Source organism: Babylonia areolata, chromosome 2 (assembly GCF_041734735.1).
Source record: "Babylonia areolata isolate BAREFJ2019XMU chromosome 2, ASM4173473v1, whole genome shotgun sequence".
Lineage (NCBI taxonomy): Eukaryota > Metazoa > Mollusca > Gastropoda > Neogastropoda > Buccinidae > Babylonia > Babylonia areolata.
This window is the reverse complement of record NC_134877.1, coordinates 11,708,499-11,728,498: the sequence shown is the minus strand read 5'-3', so window position 1 is coordinate 11,728,498 and position 20,000 is coordinate 11,708,499. Positions and strand designations below refer to the sequence as shown.

General features: G+C 46.1%; 2 protein-coding genes across 2 annotated transcripts in view; one reads left to right on the top strand and one right to left on the bottom strand.

Moving 5' to 3' along the window:
• Positions 1–8,208, top strand: part of LOC143297732 (carbonic anhydrase 13-like) — a 25,302-nt gene extending 17,094 nt beyond the window's left edge. The window contains exons 3-8 of the mRNA XM_076610175.1: positions 1,272–1,445; positions 1,977–2,122; positions 3,765–3,860; positions 4,672–4,738; positions 5,457–5,620; positions 6,188–8,208. Coding sequence (XP_076466290.1) covers positions 1,272–1,445; positions 1,977–2,122; positions 3,765–3,860; positions 4,672–4,738; positions 5,457–5,620; positions 6,188–6,778 — 1,238 coding nt within the window. The 3' untranslated portion in view covers positions 6,779–8,208. The remainder of the gene's footprint in view (positions 1–1,271; positions 1,446–1,976; positions 2,123–3,764; positions 3,861–4,671; positions 4,739–5,456; positions 5,621–6,187) is intronic.
• Positions 1–20,000, bottom strand: part of LOC143297706 (phosphatidylinositide phosphatase SAC2-like) — a 282,281-nt gene that overhangs the window by 96,233 nt on the left and 166,048 nt on the right. The gene's annotated exons all lie outside the window — the stretch shown is intronic.

The following is a 20,000-nucleotide window of genomic DNA, read 5'->3' as shown; positions in this document are numbered from 1 at the left end:
CGGTGAAACAACAACAACAACAACAAAACAGAAGCACAACGGTGAAACAACAACAACAACAACAACAACAAAACAGAAGCACAACGGTGAAACAACAACAACAACAACAACAACAAAACAGAAGCACAACGGTGAAACAACAACAACAACAACAAAACAGAAGCACAACGGTGAAACAACAACAACAACAACAACAACAAAACAGAAGCACAACGGTGAAACAACAACAACAACAACAACAACAAAACAGAAGCACAACGGTGAAACAATAACAACAACAACAACAACAAAACAGAAGCACAACGGTGGAAAAACAACAACAAAACAGAAGCACAACGGTGAAACAACAACAACAACAACAACAAAACAGAAGCACAACGGTGAAACAACAACAACAACAACAAAACAGAAGCACAACGGTGAAACAACAACAACAACAACAAAACAGAAGCACAACGGTGAAACAACAACAACAACAACAACAACAAAACAGAAGCACAACGGTGAAACAATAACAACAACAACAACAACAAAACAGAAGCACAACGGTGGAAAAACAACAACAAAACAGAAGCACAACGGTGAAACAATAACAACAACAACAACAACAAAACAGAAGCACAACGGTGAAACAATAACAACAACAACAACAACAAAACAGAAGCACAACGGTGGAAAAACAACAACAAAACAGAAGCACAACGGTGAAAAAACAACAACAAAACAGAAGCACAACGGTGAAAAAACAACAACAAAACAGAAGCACAACGGTGAAAAAAACAACAACAAAACAGAAGCACAACGGTGAAAAAAACAACAACAAAACAGAAGCACAACGGTGAAAAAACAACAACAAAACAGAAGCACAACGGTGAAAAAACAACAACAACAACAAAACAGAAGCACAACGGTGGAAAAACAACAACAACAACAAAACAGAAGCACAACGGTGAAACAACAACAACAACAACAAAACAGAAGCACAACGGTGGAAAAACAACAACAAACAGAAGCAAAACAGAAGCACAACGGTGAAACAACAACAACAACAACAAAACAGAAGCACAACGGTGAAACAACAACAATAGCAAAAAACAAAGCACAACGGTGAGAAAACAACAACAAACAGAAGCACAACAGAAGCACAACGGTGAAAAAACAACAACTAAACAGTACAACACCGTGCTGCACGTGCCATAAGCCGCCTCTCCTGGTTTAAAAAAAAAAAAACAAAAAAAAACCCCACCTCGCATGGATCCCACCTTTCGCAGGGCCCCACCACTGGCACGAGCTGTTTCCCCAGGCGTGTTCGGGCAAGTACCAGTCGCCCATAGACATCCAGGTGGAGCAGACCATGTACAACCCGGACCTGAGGGACTTCGCCATCTGGTACGACCCCCCCAAGCCTGACTCCTCCATGACCGTCCTCAACAACGGTCACACCGGTAAGCAGGGGGCGCGGGGGGAGTGGGGGGGGGGAAGGAGAGGGGAGAGGGAAGGAGAGGGGGGGGGAGAAGGGTAGGGGTGGAAGGAGTGGGCACAACCGTCTTTGTCGTTCAGAAAGAGAAAGAAAGGCACAGAGACAGAAACCGTGAGAAAGAGAGAGGGAAGGAAAAAGAGAGCAAAAGTGTGGGGACAATGGATGGAACGAGCGATGAGATAAGGTGGAAGGAGGTAGAAAGAGAGAGAATTGGTTTGAGTACATTTTATTTTTTTTAGGGAGTAATAGAGTAAGCAGGATAATGCTTTTTTTTTTTTATCACCCAGCCCTCGTAGGGATAAAGAGAGAGGGTTGGGGTGTGGGAGAAGGCATGTATGCATCAATGTTTGTGTCTTTACAAAGTGTGTATATGCATGTCGTGTATCTGATCACAAAGCATACAGAATCCAAATCTTTAATGACCACGTGTGTGTGTGTGTGTGTGTGTGTGTGTGTGTGTGTGTGTGTGTGTGTGTGTGTGCGTGCGTGCGTGCAGTCCAAGTGGTGACGGACGGCCAGTTTTTCGTCACCAATGCTGGGCTGCCCTACGTGTACAAGACGGCCCAGTTCCACTTCCACTGGGGCCACGCGCCACACCACGGCTCGGAGCACTACATCGACTCCAAGGCCTACCCCCTGGAGGTACAGTGGCTTTTCATCACGAGTCTTCTCTTTTCTTTTGGGAGGGGGAAGGGAGGGCAGGAGGGTGGGGGGGAGACCGGGAAAACCGGCATTTGCAGAGACCCAGGTTTGATTCAACACACAACCCACAGCCCTGGAGGAATCTGGTTAACAGTTCTTTTGCTGCGGAGTCCTATGGCTCTTCATATAGTGAAGGGAGAAGGAGAAGGTGAAGAAGAGACAAACTGACTGGCAGGAGGAGGAGCAGGAGGAGGAGGAGGAGAAGAAGAAGAAGAAGAAGAAGAGACCAAATGACGTATGCTGGATCGGTCAGCAAAACAGGAAGATGAGCTGCATGTAACAACAGCCAGCTTTGAGCTTACACCTTGCTCTTTTCTCTGTGTTACCACTTGCTCTTTTCTCTGTGTTACCCTGTGTTACACCTTGCTCTTTTCTCTGTGTTACCCTGTGTTACACCTTGCTCTTTTCTCTGTGTTACACCTTGCTCTTTTCTCTGTGTTACCACTTGCTCTTTTCTCTGTGTTACCCTGTGTTACACCTTGCTCTTTTCTCTGTGTTACCACTTGCTCTTTTCTCTGTGTTACCACTTTGCTCTTTTCTCTGTGTTACCACTTGCTCTTTTCTCTTTGTTATCACCTTGCTCTTTTCTCTGTGTTACACCTAGCACTTTTCTCTGTACCCTGTTACACCTTGCTCTTTTCTCTGTGTTCACCCTGTTGTTACCACCTTGCTCTTTTCTCTGTGTTAACCTGTCTCTGTGTTACCACTTGCTCTCTTTTCTCTGTGTTACCACTTGCTCTTTTCTCTGTGTTACCACTTTCTCTTTTCTCTGTGTTACCACTTGCTCTTTTCTCTGTGTTACCACTTGCTCTCTTTTCTCTGTGTTACCACTTGCTCTTTTCTCCTGTGTTACCACTTGCTCTTTTCTCTGTGTTACCACTTGCTATTTTCTCTTTGTTACCACTTGCTCTTTTCTCTGTGTTACCACTTGCTTCTTTTCTCTTTGTTACCACTTGCTCTTTTCTCTGTGTTACCACTTGCTCTCTTTTCTCTGTGTTACCACTTGCTATTTTCTCTTTGTTACCACTTGCTCTTTTCTCTGTGTTACCACTTGCTCTTTTCTCTGTGCCACCAAAACCCAAGCAAACCCAGCGTAAAGTATTCCAGTCTGGTTTGCAACCCTTAAGTCTGCAGTCAAGTCAAACAATCACAATCCACTCTTGTAAACAACAACAACAAAACAACAACAACAACAACAACAAAAACCCATCTAGAACAGTTCTGACGATCCCTATCCATTGCAACACATTGTGTCAAATCCCAGCTGATCCCATGGCATGCAATTATAATCAAATAAAATGAAATAACTTTAAAAAAAAAAAAAATAAACATCTGATATCTGTGACTGAAAAGTTGTAACAAAAACATAGAAGTTCCTATCTGACAACCACTTTTGCTCGTCTCAATGGCTCCACATATACGGAAACACACACACACACACACACACACACACACACACACACACACACAAAGGGGAAAATACAACAGAATACTACCTGTAAACCAACTGCTGAACTGGCGTGTACGTGTGTGTATGCGTTGTGTGTGTGTGTGTGTGTGTGTGTGTGTTGTGTTAAAACAGCTGCATATCGTCAACTACAACTCAGACCTGTACGCGGATATCGGGGCAGCCGTGACCGAGAAACAAGGATTGGCCGTGCTGGGCGTCATGTTTGAGGTCAGTGTGTACCCTCACTCCCTCCCCCACTCCCCATCTCTCTCTCTCTCTCTTTCTCTCTCTCTGTCTGCACCCAACCCTCTTTCCGGGGGATCATGGGTGTGTTCACAGATCCCTGTTCTTTAAGGATCCCCCCCCCTTATCCCCCTCCGCACCCTCCTCCCCCACCCCACACTTCCCCCTCCCTCACACTTTTACGAACTGCACAACACAATCTCCTGCACTACTATTTTCATGCTCTACTTCCTGTCAGGATCGTTCTCCCATCATCAAACTACATCATCCATGCAGTAAGAATACAAACACCGCGCGCGCGGGCGCGCAACACACACACACACACACACACACACTCTCTCTCTCTCTCTTCTCTCTCCCCCACACACACACACAAACCTACCCTAGCCCAGGTTGTTAAATCGTTGTACTGACATGAACCCCAACCCCCCAGAACACATACAGAGAGAGAGAGAGAGAGAGATTCGAGAGAGAGAGAGTCGCACAACACGGACACATACGTGTGCTCGTGCTGCCGGCATGCACACAAGTACATGCATAGACGTGGTCACATACAAGTTTCATGATTTAATATCTTATGATCCCTTGCAGGATACTGAGGATTACAAAAAGTTATAACAAAATTGCGGTGTGCGAGTATACACATGAAAACACACAGGTCATTGTATGCACTCATGATTAATCTTTTTGGCTATTTCATGATCACAAAGCTGAGATGTGGGTTATGAAAATACGTGTGTGTGTGCGCGCGCGCGCGCGCGCGTGTGTGTGTGTGTGTGTGTGTGTGTGTGGACAGATTTCAGAAGAAGACAACGAGGACCTGGAGCCAGTCATCGCTGCCATGGAGCAAACTCAGGACCCTGGTCAGTCTGCGTGCCTGTCTTTCTGTCTGTCTGTCTGTCTGCCTGTCTGTCTTTCTGTCTGTCTGTCTTTCTGTCCGTCTGTCTGTCTGTCTCTCCGTTCCCCTCCAAAGCCATTCACCAGTCCACATAACGGTCACACCCCCAGCTGATCTCTGATCTCTCTTTCCCTGCCATCCTCTCTCGGTGACAACCAAACCCCTCTGCTCAATCAGCACAAAATTTGTGTGATAAAAACCTAAACGACCAAGCACGAGCACACCAAAACCTCCTCTCCGCTCCATCAGGACATCATTCTTGCATTTACCGTCTGTCGTAGTTTGTTCGGGACAGATCTTTTGGTGGTGGAATCACACAGGTTTATGAATGGGTATTTTTGACACTATCACTTCAGGATTTTTTTTTTTTTCTTCTTTTCTTCCTTTTCTTAAATACGCCAGTATTAAACAATTTTTATATTCTTCCACCACCACAATGTACACGAAAGCTTAAAAAAAAGAAGCCAGCCTCAAACATTGTACAAATTGGCTTCCGCATTAAAAAAAAAAAAGGTGTCCAAAGGTTTTGTTCATAGTTAAAACCACAAGACTGCTTTGACACATGAGTACAGCCTTCAGAGCGTGACTGTGACCACTGTGTGTGTGTGTGTGTGTGTGTGTGTGTGCTTACGTCCGTGTGTGTGTGTGTGTGTGTGTGTGTGTGTGTGTGTGTGTGCCCACAGAGAGCCGCCAGCAGGTGGAGATCGAGGCCCTCTCGCTGCGCCGTCTTCTGCCTGACGACATCACCCAGTACTACCGCTACAACGGCTCCCTCACCACCCCGGGCTGCTTCGAGAGCGTCATCTGGACCGTGTTCGCCAACCCCCAGACCCTGTCCAAGAGACAGGTCAGTGCCACACGCTGGTAGCCGGGAGGTGCTGCTGGCTTTCCTGGGGTCTTCTAGGCTTGCGGACACGGCATGTGTGTGGTGGAATCGTGTGTGTGTGTGTGTGTGTGTGTAAGTGAGGGCGTGTATCGTCCGTTCTTTGATTTAATTAACGTCTTTTCACTTTGAGGGTGTGTGTATGAAACTGATGGTTTGCATGGAAATGATAGAACGTTTTGCCCCCTTTCTCCACCCATCGTAAAAATGCATCGGCAGTCCAGTATGTCTTGAATGATAATGTCGACATAACCGTGAACAGGAAACCGAAGTTAAGATTATACATTAAATCATTGTTATTGCATCGCCCCAAAGAGTGTGTGTGAGGCGCAGTCAGGAGGTGTAGGTGGGGGTGGATGGGTGGGTGGGAGGAGCTGTGCAGGGGGTGGGTAGAGACGACCACAACTCTTTGAATGTTAACACTAAACTCTTCTCACCACCTCTCGAAAAAAAAAAAAAAAAAGTTCTCCACCCCTTTCTCTCCCCAAACAACAACTGTCTGAAGCCCTGCTGTTCCCCTGTTGCCCCCAGATGCACAAGTTCCGCCAGCAGCTGGGGAACCGCCACAAGCACCACCACAAGCGGTCCCTGCCCGCCACGCGCCAGGAGAGGCGGAGGGAGCGCCGTGCCCTGCAGGTGCTGGACGAGCTGGCCCTCACCCCGGAGCAGGAGGAACGCTTCCGCCGTGACCTGACGGCCAAGAAGGAGCACGCCGAGGAGACGGTCGCCAAGATGGACGAGGAGAACGCCCAGAAGACCCACCACCGTACCCTGGCCGCCGTCCACAAATCCGTTGACCACCACGACGATGACGACGACGACGACGAGGAGGAGGAGGTCCACGTCAGCGAGGTGGAGATGGAGTACATTCAGGAGAACCTGGTCAACAACTTCAGGCCCGTGCAGCCCCTCAACGGGCGCACCGTCTACCGCAGCTTCAAGCTTAGGGACTGCGGGTGCACCAATCAGCAGAAGAAGCACTCCAAGGTCAACCCCAACCTGCCCGACACAGAAACCATCCGTGAGCGCTTGAAGATGTACGGGTCCACGGACGGCGCAGGGTCCAGCGCCATCTCCCTGCTGCTCCTCGCCCTGTCCTGCCTGGCTGCTCTCTTCCTGTAAGGTGTGGGAACCTCACAGACCTGACCTGACCAGGCCTCTGATACACTGGCCCTTTCCCTGTGTTCCCCTCGCGACGGTACCAGAGCGTCATGATTCTCGGTGTCTCCAGGCGGCTGTCTTCTTCCTCGCCACCTTGCTCCAGACGGGACATGTCCAGGCTGTTGTGTACCAACACCCACTTTCTACAGGACAGGACGCTTTACAACCTTTGTCACTGCAAGAAGTATTGACCTGGGCTTTTCCACCTGGAGACTGATCGCAAGACTTCAAACCTGAATGATATTGTAACAGCATTTTTTGACTGGAGTCTGTCAGAATTGTTGCATAATTGTAAGACAGTTAAGCACGTACACACACACACACACACACACACACACACACATACCCTCCACACACACACCCTCCAAACTTACAGAACGGCGTTCTATGTTTTGCAGCCACTGCTCTGAAGCGTTCTACCAGTTTGCTTTCTGAACGTCACAGTATCATTCTGAACAGTCAACACGAAACGCTCTTGGAGGCTCATGATCACAGCGGATAAACTGTCAACAAACGCATTCTTGATAGAAATGATATCTTTAATGATACATGCACATACGTTTTGGGTTTGTTTCCATAGTAATATTTTTTCAAGGGCCAAGCTTGGATAAAGGTGCAAGACAGGTACTTTGAGGGTTCAATCGAAATCAACCTTTTATGAGGATGAAATCATCATTTAAGACACGAGAAGAGCAAACTTTCTTAACTAGTTTCTTAAAACTGAGTCAAACACGTCGCTTGTTTGTTTATTTGCTAACAGATAACTAGTGACATGAGTGATATGATGAAAGCGCAAGAAACTCTGTTAAATATTTTTTTTGTGAAAGAAAGGATTATGTGGTTGATGTTATCGTTGCTGAAACGTTAAGCACAACAGTCAAAAGGTATACTTGTGCGTTTCCCTCGTACCTGACGTCATTTGGTGAGTTGTCCTTGTTACCTATCTTTTCATTCAGAGAGGCGAACTTCCCCGGAAGAGAGCCGTTCACAACGCTTCATCATCTGCTTCCTATCTTTTCTTTCGTTTGTGAAGTGTAGTATTAGTTCTGTAACGGGTGTAGCTCCCTCCCTTTCCGTGTACGCACTGTAATCGCATTCATGTACGTGTCTTCACTCGTTCTCACCCCATAAGCTCCATAATAGTCAGGACGTTTTGTTTTGTTTTTATAATATGCAGAAAGTCACGAGGATCACAGTGTGTTTGATGGCATAACATTCATGTCGTCCTCGTTGTTACCTGATCGTTGTTCCCCCTACGTGTCTGTGGAAGAGAGTGAATGCTGAGGGTCTGATGGTGAGTGGGAGGATGATCCCCGTGGAAGCGTTTGTATGAAATAAAGAGAGAAAAAAAAGGAGAAATAAAGAAAAAAACAACAACAAACAACCAAAAACATCGCCGTCGTGTTTTTGTCGGTTGAGTGAGAGTGGACACAGGTGTGGCGGAGTGATGTCCCTTGCTGCAGAACCCACAGACACGTGAACAGGCAAGCAAAGGGAGCAAAACAGACAGAAGAAATCATGAACGTGCAAAAAGTGCACAGAGAAACAAACAAGGCAACTGAAAGACGCACACCAATACAATTTGAACACGCGCACATACCATATCACCCCAACACACACGCACAAACGCAACACACACACACACAGACGCGCGTACGTAGTCACATACAAACACACATCCACTACTATGCGAGCACGCATAAATAGTCACAAGCACATTCACACACTTAAACGCATGTATGCACACATGTACACACACTGGTAAATGCTCTGTGTGTGTGTGTGTGTGTGTGTGTGTGTTAATGCGCGCACACGCACACGCTCGTACCTACAACACAAGCACACTCTACCGAGAGACCGAACATAAAATTGGCAGGCAGTAAAGGAGAGAGTTATTCAGCAACAAAGAGAGGCACGGCATGGGCGTCACCCATAAATTTGTCTAAAAAAAATAAAAATAAAAAAAAGTAAAAGGAGATCAGGAATCGTAAAAGAACTGAGTTTGTAAATTTAATCAATTATTTTATCTATCAATTAATCTGTTACTGTTTTATTAATTTGGACTGAGTTTGTAAATTTAATCAATTATTTTATCTATCAATTAATCTGTTACTGTTTTATTATTTTGTTTCTTTTTTTATTATTATTATTATTATTATTCATTTATTTATGTATTTATTTACAGATTGATTTACATATTCAACTATTCGTTTATTTATTTATCGTTAATTGTCAATGCAAAAATATGACGCTACTACGAACCTTCAGGGACTAGATTAGGAGGACGAAAAGTCAAGACACAAGACAACCAAACATGCAACAGTGAACAAGAGAGGCAAGGCCTTCAAGACTCACTTGTGATAAATTAAGTCCCCTAGCATTAATTACAGAGTAATTTCCCTTTTTTTACTATCTGCACCAAAACGTTTGCAAAATAAATAAAAATTCCATGCTTAGCAAAAGAAGTTCCTGTTTGAACAAAAAATGATAATGACTCCTCTTGTTGTTGTGTCAGAATAAGAGGTCAAAGTGCCAAGTTTAGAGAATACAAAAAATATAAATATAACAGTAAATGCAGTTTGCAAAAAAAATAGGCTTCTTTTTTTATTTTTTTGTGCCCATCCCAGATGTGCAATATTGTTTTAAACAAGATGACTGGAAAGAACTGAATTGTTCCTATTTTTATGCCAATTTTGGTGTCAACTGACAAAGTATTTGCAGAGAAAATGTCAATGTTAAAGTTTACCACGGACACACAGACACAGACACACACACAGACACACACACACACACACAGAGACAACCGAACACCGGGTTAAAACATAGACTCACTTTGTTTACACAAGTGAGTCAATGAAGTGCAATAACAATGACAACTGAAACTCTCAACCCTTGTTCTCAAAGCAGCACTTCCACAACGCAGCCAACATATGTGTGCGTGACAGAAGAGCAACACAGGTGACACGAAAGATACAACGGTCGTGCCGAAAACCTTTCTGACATAATTAATTCAATAAAGAAAAATATCTGAGCTTCGGTGTCCCCCCCCCCCTCCGACAATCAGAGGACGAAAGGGTTCGCGCGGGCGAACATGTAAGGGAGGTAACGTCGACTTTGCACAAGCAGTTTCTACAGTTATCTCGCCTGGATCAGACGCCTCCAGTTCGCGCGTTCTTTCTCGATTTTCGCACACACACACACACACACACACACACACACACACACACACACACACACACACACACACACGCATATACGAGATATATACGAGTTTCCATTTTCGAATGAATGTGCACGCGAGCACGCCAGGAAACACATGCAAGCATGTGAGGCACACACACACACACACACACACACACACACACACACACACACACACACACAGGGCATCAGAGAGAGAGAGAGAGGCAAACAGACAGAAACACAAAAATAATACTTCACTCAAGAGAGGAAGAAGAAAACAAACTGAGTCCAATCACAGTGACAAGGGGAACAGCACTTTTCACAGAGCGGGAGGGAAGGAGAGGAGGGTGTGTGTGTGTGTTGGGGGGGGGGGGGGAGGAGGGTGGTGGTGGTGGTGAACTCTATTGATCACCACAGCCTAGGTCCACATCCACACCTCTCCCCTATTCCTCGCCACGCCCCCTCCACCCGCACGAGAAAAAAAAGAGAGAGAGAGAGAGAGAAGAAAACAAAAGTCAATCACAGCCATGCCAGACCTTTGATGTCTCCCCTTTTCCGACTCCCCTCCTCACCCCCACCCCCCACCTTGACCACCACCCTTCTTCCTGCCTCTCCCTCCCCTCCCCTCCCCTACTACAACAACCCCCTTCATCTTCTGCTCACCACCTCCTTCCTTCCTTCCTTCCTTCCTTCCACCCACCTCTTTTCCCATTACCTCCCCCAGTCTCTCCGCTGTCCCCCACCACCTCCACTACCCCTCTTCCTGTGTCAACCTGGACTTGTACTGTATTGTATCATATTGTATTGCACTGTATTGTATTATTTTGTCACAACAGATTTCTCCGTGTGAAGAAATTCAGGCTGCTCTCTCCCCAGGGAGAGCGCGTCGTCACAGTGAGAGCAACATCCATTTATCTGTACTTTTCCTGTCTGCAAAATTTTGTGTTCGTTTTTACTGCGTAATTTTGACAGGGACAACTCTTTTGTTGCCCTGGCCCTGGGTTCTTTTACGTGCGCTAAGTGCATGCGGTACACGGGCACCTCGGTTTATCGCCTCATCCAAATGACTAGCGTCCTGGCCACTTCTCAATATCTAGTGGAGGGGGAGGAGGTGAAGGGGGGGGGGGATACTGGCGAGTGTGGACTTCGGGTGATGATGAAAAGAAAACTGGATCGTCACGTCTAAACTCGTCTATCTTTCATCACCAGTTCTATCCGCCCTGTCCGTACTGGAAGGAGGAAGGGGAGGGGGGGGGAGTGGAGGGAAGGGGAGGGGAGGGGGAGAAGTTATGTACACGGGTTCGCTTTCTCTGTGTATATATAAACAACAACAACAAAAAAACAAAAAACCTAGAGACACAACGCTGCGAACGACCGCACGCGCAGAGAAACCATACCAAAAAAAACCATGTAATCAGAGACTTGAAAAAAGCTCAAACAAGAAATGGACGGGAGAGGGACGGAAGGGCGGAGACAGAGTGGCAGAGAGAGAAAGAGGGAGAGAGAGAGAGAGGGGGGGTGAGGGGGTGGGAGGGGAGGCAGGCAGATAGACAGAGGCCCACAGAGGGAGAGAGAGAGAGAGAGAGAGAGGGGGGGGGGAGACAGACAGAAAGAGAGAGCGGCAGGCAGACAGAAAGGGAGAGAGAGAGAGAGAGAGTGTGTGTGTGTGTGTGTGTGAGTGAGTAAATGAAAGAGACAAGAGATCCAGACAGTTAAAAAATTATTTAAAAAAAACCAGAGAGGGAGAGAGACAGACAGACAGGCAGACAGACAGGGAGACAGACAGACAAGGCGACAGTGAATGGGGAATGTTAAGTTTCCATAATCTCAGCAACTACGTCTAAGTTTTGACAACCGCAATCACGTGATACCTTACCTATTTTGCCCTTCATTTCAAGTTTATATAGTTCATTTATTTAGGTTAATTATTTATTTCGTAAGTTATCATCGTCATCTTCATTTTAATCACTTGAAAATACACCCCCGAAAACGGAGTATGGCTGCCTACATGGAGGGGTAAAAACGGGTCATACACGTGAAAGCCCACTTGTGTAAATACGAGTGAACGTGGGAGTTGCAGCCCTCGAACGCATAAGAAGAAGAAAATGACATTTTAAAAAAGGCGCTGGAGGTGGCGTGTGCGTGTGTGTGTGTGTGTGTGCGCGCGCGCGCGCGCGTGTGTGTGTATGTTATGTGGGGGGAGGGATGGCAGGGTAGTGGGAAGTTTACTTTTTTAGTCGACGTCTTTTTCAAATTCCAGACCTTCAATATCTGTCCTCTTCCACCCCTCCCACCCCTCCCCCCAGCCCCTCACCTTCACCCTCACTCCACCACCCCACCACGCTGTTAACCCCTTCTCTTTCACTCCCGAAATGGATACCGACTCCGGAGTCCCCTCTAATCAAAGGTAACAGATATCACGAAACATGTTATTGAGTATAATGAAAAACACACACATACGGTGTTGGACGTCGCGGTAGTCTGAAGATAGGAAAATCGAGCCGTCTGGACCACTGTCGCGGAAATCGAAAGAAAGAAGGAAAAAAAAAAATGTTGTCTCAGTCACAGTCACAATTTTTCTCATTTCTACTATTTCAAGCTTTTCCCGGGGTCTTAAGACGTGGACGAGGAAGTTTAAAGAAACGAGAGGCACACGGAAGTCTATCGACTTATCAAATAAATGAATTAATTAATAATAATAATAATCAATCAGTCAATCATGGTTCTGGCAGATGACGTTGGCCCTGTGCCCGAAGTGTGTCGGACTCGGAATCACAAGGGTGTTGTATGGCATTCTAGCAGCACTGTGTTGCACTGTACATAATTATCATGCCATGGAGTGCGTCGTATCGTATTGTGGTGTGTCTGTTCCAGTGCAGTGCCGCTAGCTGAATCGCATACTTATAATTTCATGCGTCTTACTTTTGTATATGTGAGTGAACCTACATACATACATACATACATTTAAAGCGTGCGTTTGTGTATAAACGTTCAGAGTGGGTGGGTGTATGAATGTGCAAGCGTATATGTGAGATGCCCGCGCATGCTCGTGTGTATGTGGGTACGTGCGCGGGGTCGCACGAATGTATGAACACCTGTTTCACATAAAGAGATAAAATTCTCATCGTAAGTAAACCAATCACTAATTCCCATATAACGCAAAGAACACAAAGTTTGTTGTTGTTTTTTTTTTATCTGTAGAAATACAAATACAGCAGATCCACGATGGCTGACATTTATCATGCAGACATGTACAAATACCACACCCATACGACTTGTCAAGCGACTTCCAATCCTTACTCTGTTTTACCATTACAATCCCGAGTTCAAATCCCGGCTAGCGTATATATATATATATATATATATATATATATATATATATATATATATATATATATATATATATATATATATATCCTGTCACTGTCGTGGTGGGGCAAGCTGTGATCGTCTCCTCTGTGTGAAAGTGGGCTCGAGTTCAAACTACGGTCACATTGCAGTGTGCGCTTTTTCTTTATTAAAAACAAAACAAAAAAACCTATATACATGCTGAACTCCTGTCTCCCCACGCACCTCCGCCCCTCCACCCCCAAAAGAGAAAGTTAATCGAAGGTGGAGTATGAAAGTCAGTCCCCCCCCCCCCCCCCCCCGCCCCTCTCTCTCCCTCTTTCGAGAGAGAGAGAGACAAAAATCATTTGCATATTCAGCTGCTCTGGGTCTGCACTGTGTGGAAGCATTTTTGCATGTCTTTGATGGAAACATGTTGCCAGCCTTTGTGGCTTTGACGATGTGCAGAGTGTCCGGTGTCCATATCCCCACTAGCGTCTGCCTCAAAGCGTCAGAAATCATTAAGTTCACAGTGGCGGGAAATCCTGGATTTTATTTTATTTTATTTTATGTTGTTGTTTTTTTTCCGCATGGCTTTACTTCAAAGCACGAAGCACGAGTATGTCACGGTGTGCCTTTGTCGGAAGAAGACGTTTACTTCTCTCTCTCTCTCTCTGTTCCATTTGGATGGTCAAATTCGACAATGTATTTCTATGACGTGTTCGTGTTGATATGATGTGTTTCGATGTTACAGGCTTAAGCAATTGTTATATGTTTTATACTGATGTGCTTTGTTATGTGGTCTTATTGATATGATGTGTCGATGTCACATGATTAAATAATTATTATGTGCATTATATGTACTGTTTCCTGTGCACTTTCCAAACCTTGGAGACGAACGACTGGGGGGAAAAAGGCACAGTACCCCCCTGCCACATGGACTTTTTAATCAAATGACAAAGTGCCAAAGTGTAGCTTATCTCTTGGTAGTTTATTGTGCTTCAATTATGTTTTTCCTTTCTGATCCATTTTATGTGTTTTGCACCATTTTTGTTCTCATTTGTACCTACTGTGTCACTAGAGCTTTACAGCTAATGACATTAAACATTTCAGTGTTCAGTGTTCTCTCTGTCCCACAGTACCTTTCATGGTTTTATCATCGCGCCGCTCATCCCTGATCCACATTACACACACACACACACACACACACGGCCTCTATCCCACGGGGATATGTCACTGTTTTAAGGCGCGAGGAGGCCATACACCAGAGGAAATCCCGCACAGCTGCAGAGTAGGCTACCTTCTGAGGAGTTCAGCGATTAGAGGCCTCTTCTGATTTAACATACACGTCTCTCTCTCTCTCTCTCTCTCTCTATCCGTTACATGTACAGTTTTAGACAAGAATATAAGCAGTGCATTCTGTTCTCACACAAACAATTCCGACTCACAGCGATGGAAAAATCCGTCATATCACATGAAGGGAGCAAATGACGTCATCTTTGAAGTCCCGGAGAGCGGGCGTGTGATGACGTAATAGAAAGTTATATGTCACACTGAACGTCATGTTTGACCACAACCAATAAAAGCCGAAGCTTGTGTTTCTAAATTTGCCAGAGGTTAAAATCAGATCCCTCCCACCTCCACATTTTTCTCTCTTTCCCCATTTCCCAGAGTTTAGTTATAGATGACATTTCTTCCCAGTGAAGCAACTCTGAAGCCCCGGAGCAGCATGCAGCCAAGAGTGTTGAAGGAGAGCGGAGAGGCCAAACTGACTGACTCTCCAGCCATATCCTGATGCCCTAACGACGGTGTCACATACCCCCGATTCGAGGACTCTCCACTTACTGTAGCCCCCAACCATTAAAAAAAAAGTTACAGCCATTGCATAACAGTAATAAATCAATATATATCTATACTGTAAACAGTGTTCGATCAGCAGGTCAACGCGAGTCACCACAGAATAAACTTAAATACCGAAATGAGTTGCTTTGACTTACCTGCAATACAGCTGCTTTTGATAGCCTATTTCTGTGAATAAAGTTTGTTAAAAACAAATGAGCTGCGACATGACACAATCATCCAAATTCACATGATATGAAGCTGACGGTGAATTCAACAAAGCTGAAGACAAACACGAACGTGGAAGAAAGAATAAGAACTATATTCGGGCTTCACAGGACGGGGGTGGGGTGTGGGGCGCGTGCTGGGGAGGAGGCGGGTAAAGGGGTGTGAAGGCACGCACAACCACCCCCTTCCCCCTTCACAGTCCTTGTCAGTTATACAAGATACCACGTTCTCTGGTTATGCCAATCAGGAACATGACCGACGCTGCTTTTGATTTTGCCAGCAGCTGAAAGAGTGAAGAGTTAGTTTTCACCTTGAGAGCCTTTCGTTTTCTGGAATATTAATGACCCACTGTCTATTCCTGCATTCACTGGGGACTACACACTACATCCCCCAATCATGTGAGTAAGACACGTGCGTTTGCAATATACCCTATGGGGCTGGAACCCACGGAACTTTGAAACACGGCACTGACGGGGGATCTGAATCAGTTTTAAGTGCAAAGATACACACGACAATACTTCTTTTAGCCCCGCGCACACATATATGAAAATAAATATAAATAAAAAATGCGTGCGATATCTCCTTCGGTCAAAGATGAATCATAATCTTTTTCTTATCGATGAGGAGGGCGTACAGAAAGAAAGAGAGAGTGAGAGAAAGAGAGACAGACAGACAGAAACAGAGACAGACAGACAGACAGAAACAGACAGAGCCACACAGACAGATAGACATAAACAGAGAGACAGACAGACAGACACAGAGAGACAGAGACACACAGACAAACGGAAGACATAAAGAGAGAGAGAGAGAGAGAGCAGCGCCCTGGGCACACCAAAAGGGACCTGCACCAAAAAGTGGGACGCGCGGGAGGAGAAGAGGAGGAAGAGAGGGCGGCAATTAGCGGGGCCGGCGAACCAACACAGCCCGTGCTTTGACAACGCCTCCACCGGCTTCTCCCTTGCTCACCTCAGGGGCCAGGACTGCAAGCGGCCCAAGCTCCCAGGTGAACACCTGATTGCCTTAATTGCTGGACCACCCCGCTGGAGCCCCAGGACGGAGGGGGGGGGCAACGGTAGTGGTAGAGCTGAGGAGGGTCAGGAGGGGAGAGGGGATGAGGAGGTCCACAGGTTGTCAAATGGCTATGTTTTTTAACAGTATGAATGGAGGGTTTTCTCAACGCACATCGCATCAGCCAGTAAAAGCACACACGCTGTTTACATCCCGACTGTGTGAGCTTGACCGCCGGATGGAGCTTGACAGCCGACGCAAAACCCAAAATTATTCATTTATTTATTCGTCTATTCATCTACCTATCTATCTATCTACTTATTTATGTATTTATTTTGCCTGCGGAAACACTTCTTCACGGTAACAGTCGTTTCAGTCTTCGGGGTTTTATTCGCTTCCACTGTCCTCCGGTGTATCCTTCAGAGACCCGTGCCCGCTAAAACCATGTGACTTCCTTTGAGGTGGGCTGCATACAGGACTGTGTTGAGTACCGAAGTTTGTATCAGTAAGTGCAGACGCTGGAGGGAAAAAGCAACAACAAAAGTTCTATGTCCGCGCGACTGAGCTGGTCCATTGCGCCGTAAAGGATCATAAACCGTCACGTTGTGAAGCTTGGAAACTGTTGTGAGAAACCCATGGTTTCTTTAAGGTTTTTTTCTTCGAAACAGACCCCCTCCCACCACCTTCAAGCGGTCTCTCATGAGTGTCCGAGTTGTGCAACTTGATGTCAGACGTTGACTTTGATGGCCTGAGAAAAGGAATACTGGGAACTCTTTTCTCCCTCCCTTCGCTTGATATCTTTCTCATCCCTACTCTGCCTCTTCTTCCATTCAACCACAAGAAACTGTAGAATAAAATCCGCCGCAGACTTAAACCTACGACATCGAGCCTCCATAACGGACTCACCCACGCCCGCACCAACTGTCCAGCCAGGAGGTAAAAAGCGCAAACAGGACAGAGAAAGCTGCTCAAATTGCATGCATAAAATCCAAAAGGACCTTACGCAAACGGAAATAGAGTTTCGATTCCGAGTTCTGAATCAAATCAGAAAAGACTTTGTACAAACCAACAGAGAAAGTTATACAGATTACCCGTTCTTTGGGCGTGACAGGGGTGGGGGATTGGACGGGGGAGTGGAGGGAGTTGGGGGATGTACGTCTTTACAGTCTTCATCAATAAGACAATTCGAGAGTTTTGCTTGGTGCCAAGGAATCAGTGTGTGAGTCTGATGACTTCTTCCAAAACGTCGCAAGGCAGACAGGACGCCATTCAGCTCGTAGTCAGGACCAGAAGAACACTTGGACAGGCGTTGTGAGGCCGCAGGGTGTGTGCACAGACTGGGAAGAGTGTGGCTGACTTTCCTGCTGCCTCTGGCTTCGTCAAACAGCGGTCTTTTGAGAAGTGAATGACGGAGAAACCAGCACACTGTCCACGCGAAGGCAGGAGGCGGCTGACGTCCCCATCCGACAGCAATCAGGGACATTGTCACAAGAACGACATGGAGATATACATCTTGAAAGACAAAGGCGTTGAGGTAATGGAGCTGATGGGAACACTTTTTCATGGGGGTAACACTAACAAACACATCGACAAAAACAGACCAACCGATGGGGACACCTTTTCATGGGGGATACAGACACGTCGACAAAATCAGACTAACAGAGACGGTCAGACAAACAGACTGAGTCCAATACACAGAGTACATCACACACACACACACACACACACACACACACACACACACACACACAGAGAGAGAGAGAGAGAGAGAGAGAGAGACAGAGAGAGAGAGAGTTTACGTCTTGCCAGCAAAGAAACGGAAAACGAATAAGGGGATAGAGGGATTGTGGCGAACCAAGTCATCCAACGTCTTTCATCAGTGACCCAAGCAAGCAAAGCTGATAAACACGTGAACAAAAGCGCAGAAAACAGCACCACTTTCAACTAAGATGTCCCACAATGGCAGTACCGCTGTCTGCACCATCATCCTGAGTAGTCGCCCATGCGGTAAGGGGACGCCAACTAGCAGAGGAAGCCGCAAGAAAACAACAGACGGCAAACGATCCTTGGCCAAGTGTGGCGTGTTCCCTTGAACCAGCTGTCTTTCTCTGTGCGGAGATTCTCCCCATCAGGCTGGCTCTGGAGGTAAGGTGAATCGATCGCTCCAATCCCATCTCTTAGTCTTCCTCTCCTAAATACAAAGAAAAGGAAAGTAAAAAGAAAATCCCCTCCCCTCCCTCCCTCCAAACCAAAACGGTGCTGTTATGTTGTTTCGGTGACTTTTCCTTCCACTGAACGTTTCTTCATCCCATTCCCATCTGATGCCCCCCTCCCCCTCCCTCTCCCCCCTCACCCCTCCTCTCCTCGCACATTCCTTTTTGCGATAATGGCTTGGTGGTGATGTTGAATGATAAAACTCACTGTGCATATGAACGTGCGTTGTGTCTGTGTTTGAGAAAAAAAAAAAAAAACTCCAGGGGAAGATGTGCGACGAAAGGACAAATCGTCTTCATGTTGCTAACAAACGTTTGTTACAAGCTGGAGATATCTTCAGACCTTTTACTCTCTTCTTTCAAAAGTTAAATTATGATCTGCAGTCACCTGTTCTGAATGGCTGGAACGTGTACTAAACAGCTGTGACCTGACTGGCTACGGTACCAGCGACACTGGATGTTGAGAGACAGCGCGATGAACCGTAGACTTCGCAAACAACCCGAACACTTCAAGAAACGAATTAACACAGTGAGGGAGAAGGATGAGCCAGGGGAGCTGGGGAAGAGGGGTAAGTCGTTCATCATGATAAGCCTTCTCCGTCTCTCCATCTCGAAATAGATATAACTGTAGTGTCACCACAAGTCAATAAACAATTACCCTTTCCACACATAAATGAACATTCAACATTGAGCAAGAGAAACTGTGTAAGGATAATTTTCTGACAGGAAAATAAACATAATAATGCCCCAAATATATCCATCCCATTTGACCAGAAAAGCCATCTCATAGTTTAAATCAATTCCCACTCTTCTGCAAACCAAGGGAAAATCTTTTTCAACTGCAACAGGCACAGAAAGCAAAGGGGTGGGGCAGAAGGACGGGTGGAAATGACATGTGAAGACCCCTGGGCGTGAAGATTTCCTTTCCGTGAAGCAGCTAAGCCTTTTAGACAGACTCCAGGACGTGGCCCTCCGGCAGATGGACAGTAGATAAAGAGTGGGTTTCCATATGGGATTCTCCTCCTTGCTAATCGTTTTACGTGCCTATGTGCACTCCCCTTTTCTGGCTGCCGCTTCCTTCCGGGCCTGGAAGCCTGGTCTGTCAGGCACCTCAAACACCGCCCTTTCCGCCCCTGCCCCCATGCCATCGACCTGCGGCAACACATCGCCAGCGGTTAGCACGTGCTCTTTGACTGCTGGCTTGTTGGGGCTGTGGTGTGGAATGGGGCTATTATTGTCCTTTTATTGGAATACGTGACCTCCTATTGGCCTCTTTGTCGTGAATCTGATGCTTGATTTACCGCGAGCGTGGTGCCATTTCGTTTGAGAACTAGGAAGCATTTCCCCGAAAAATATAAGTCTAGTGTATATGAATAAAACAGATA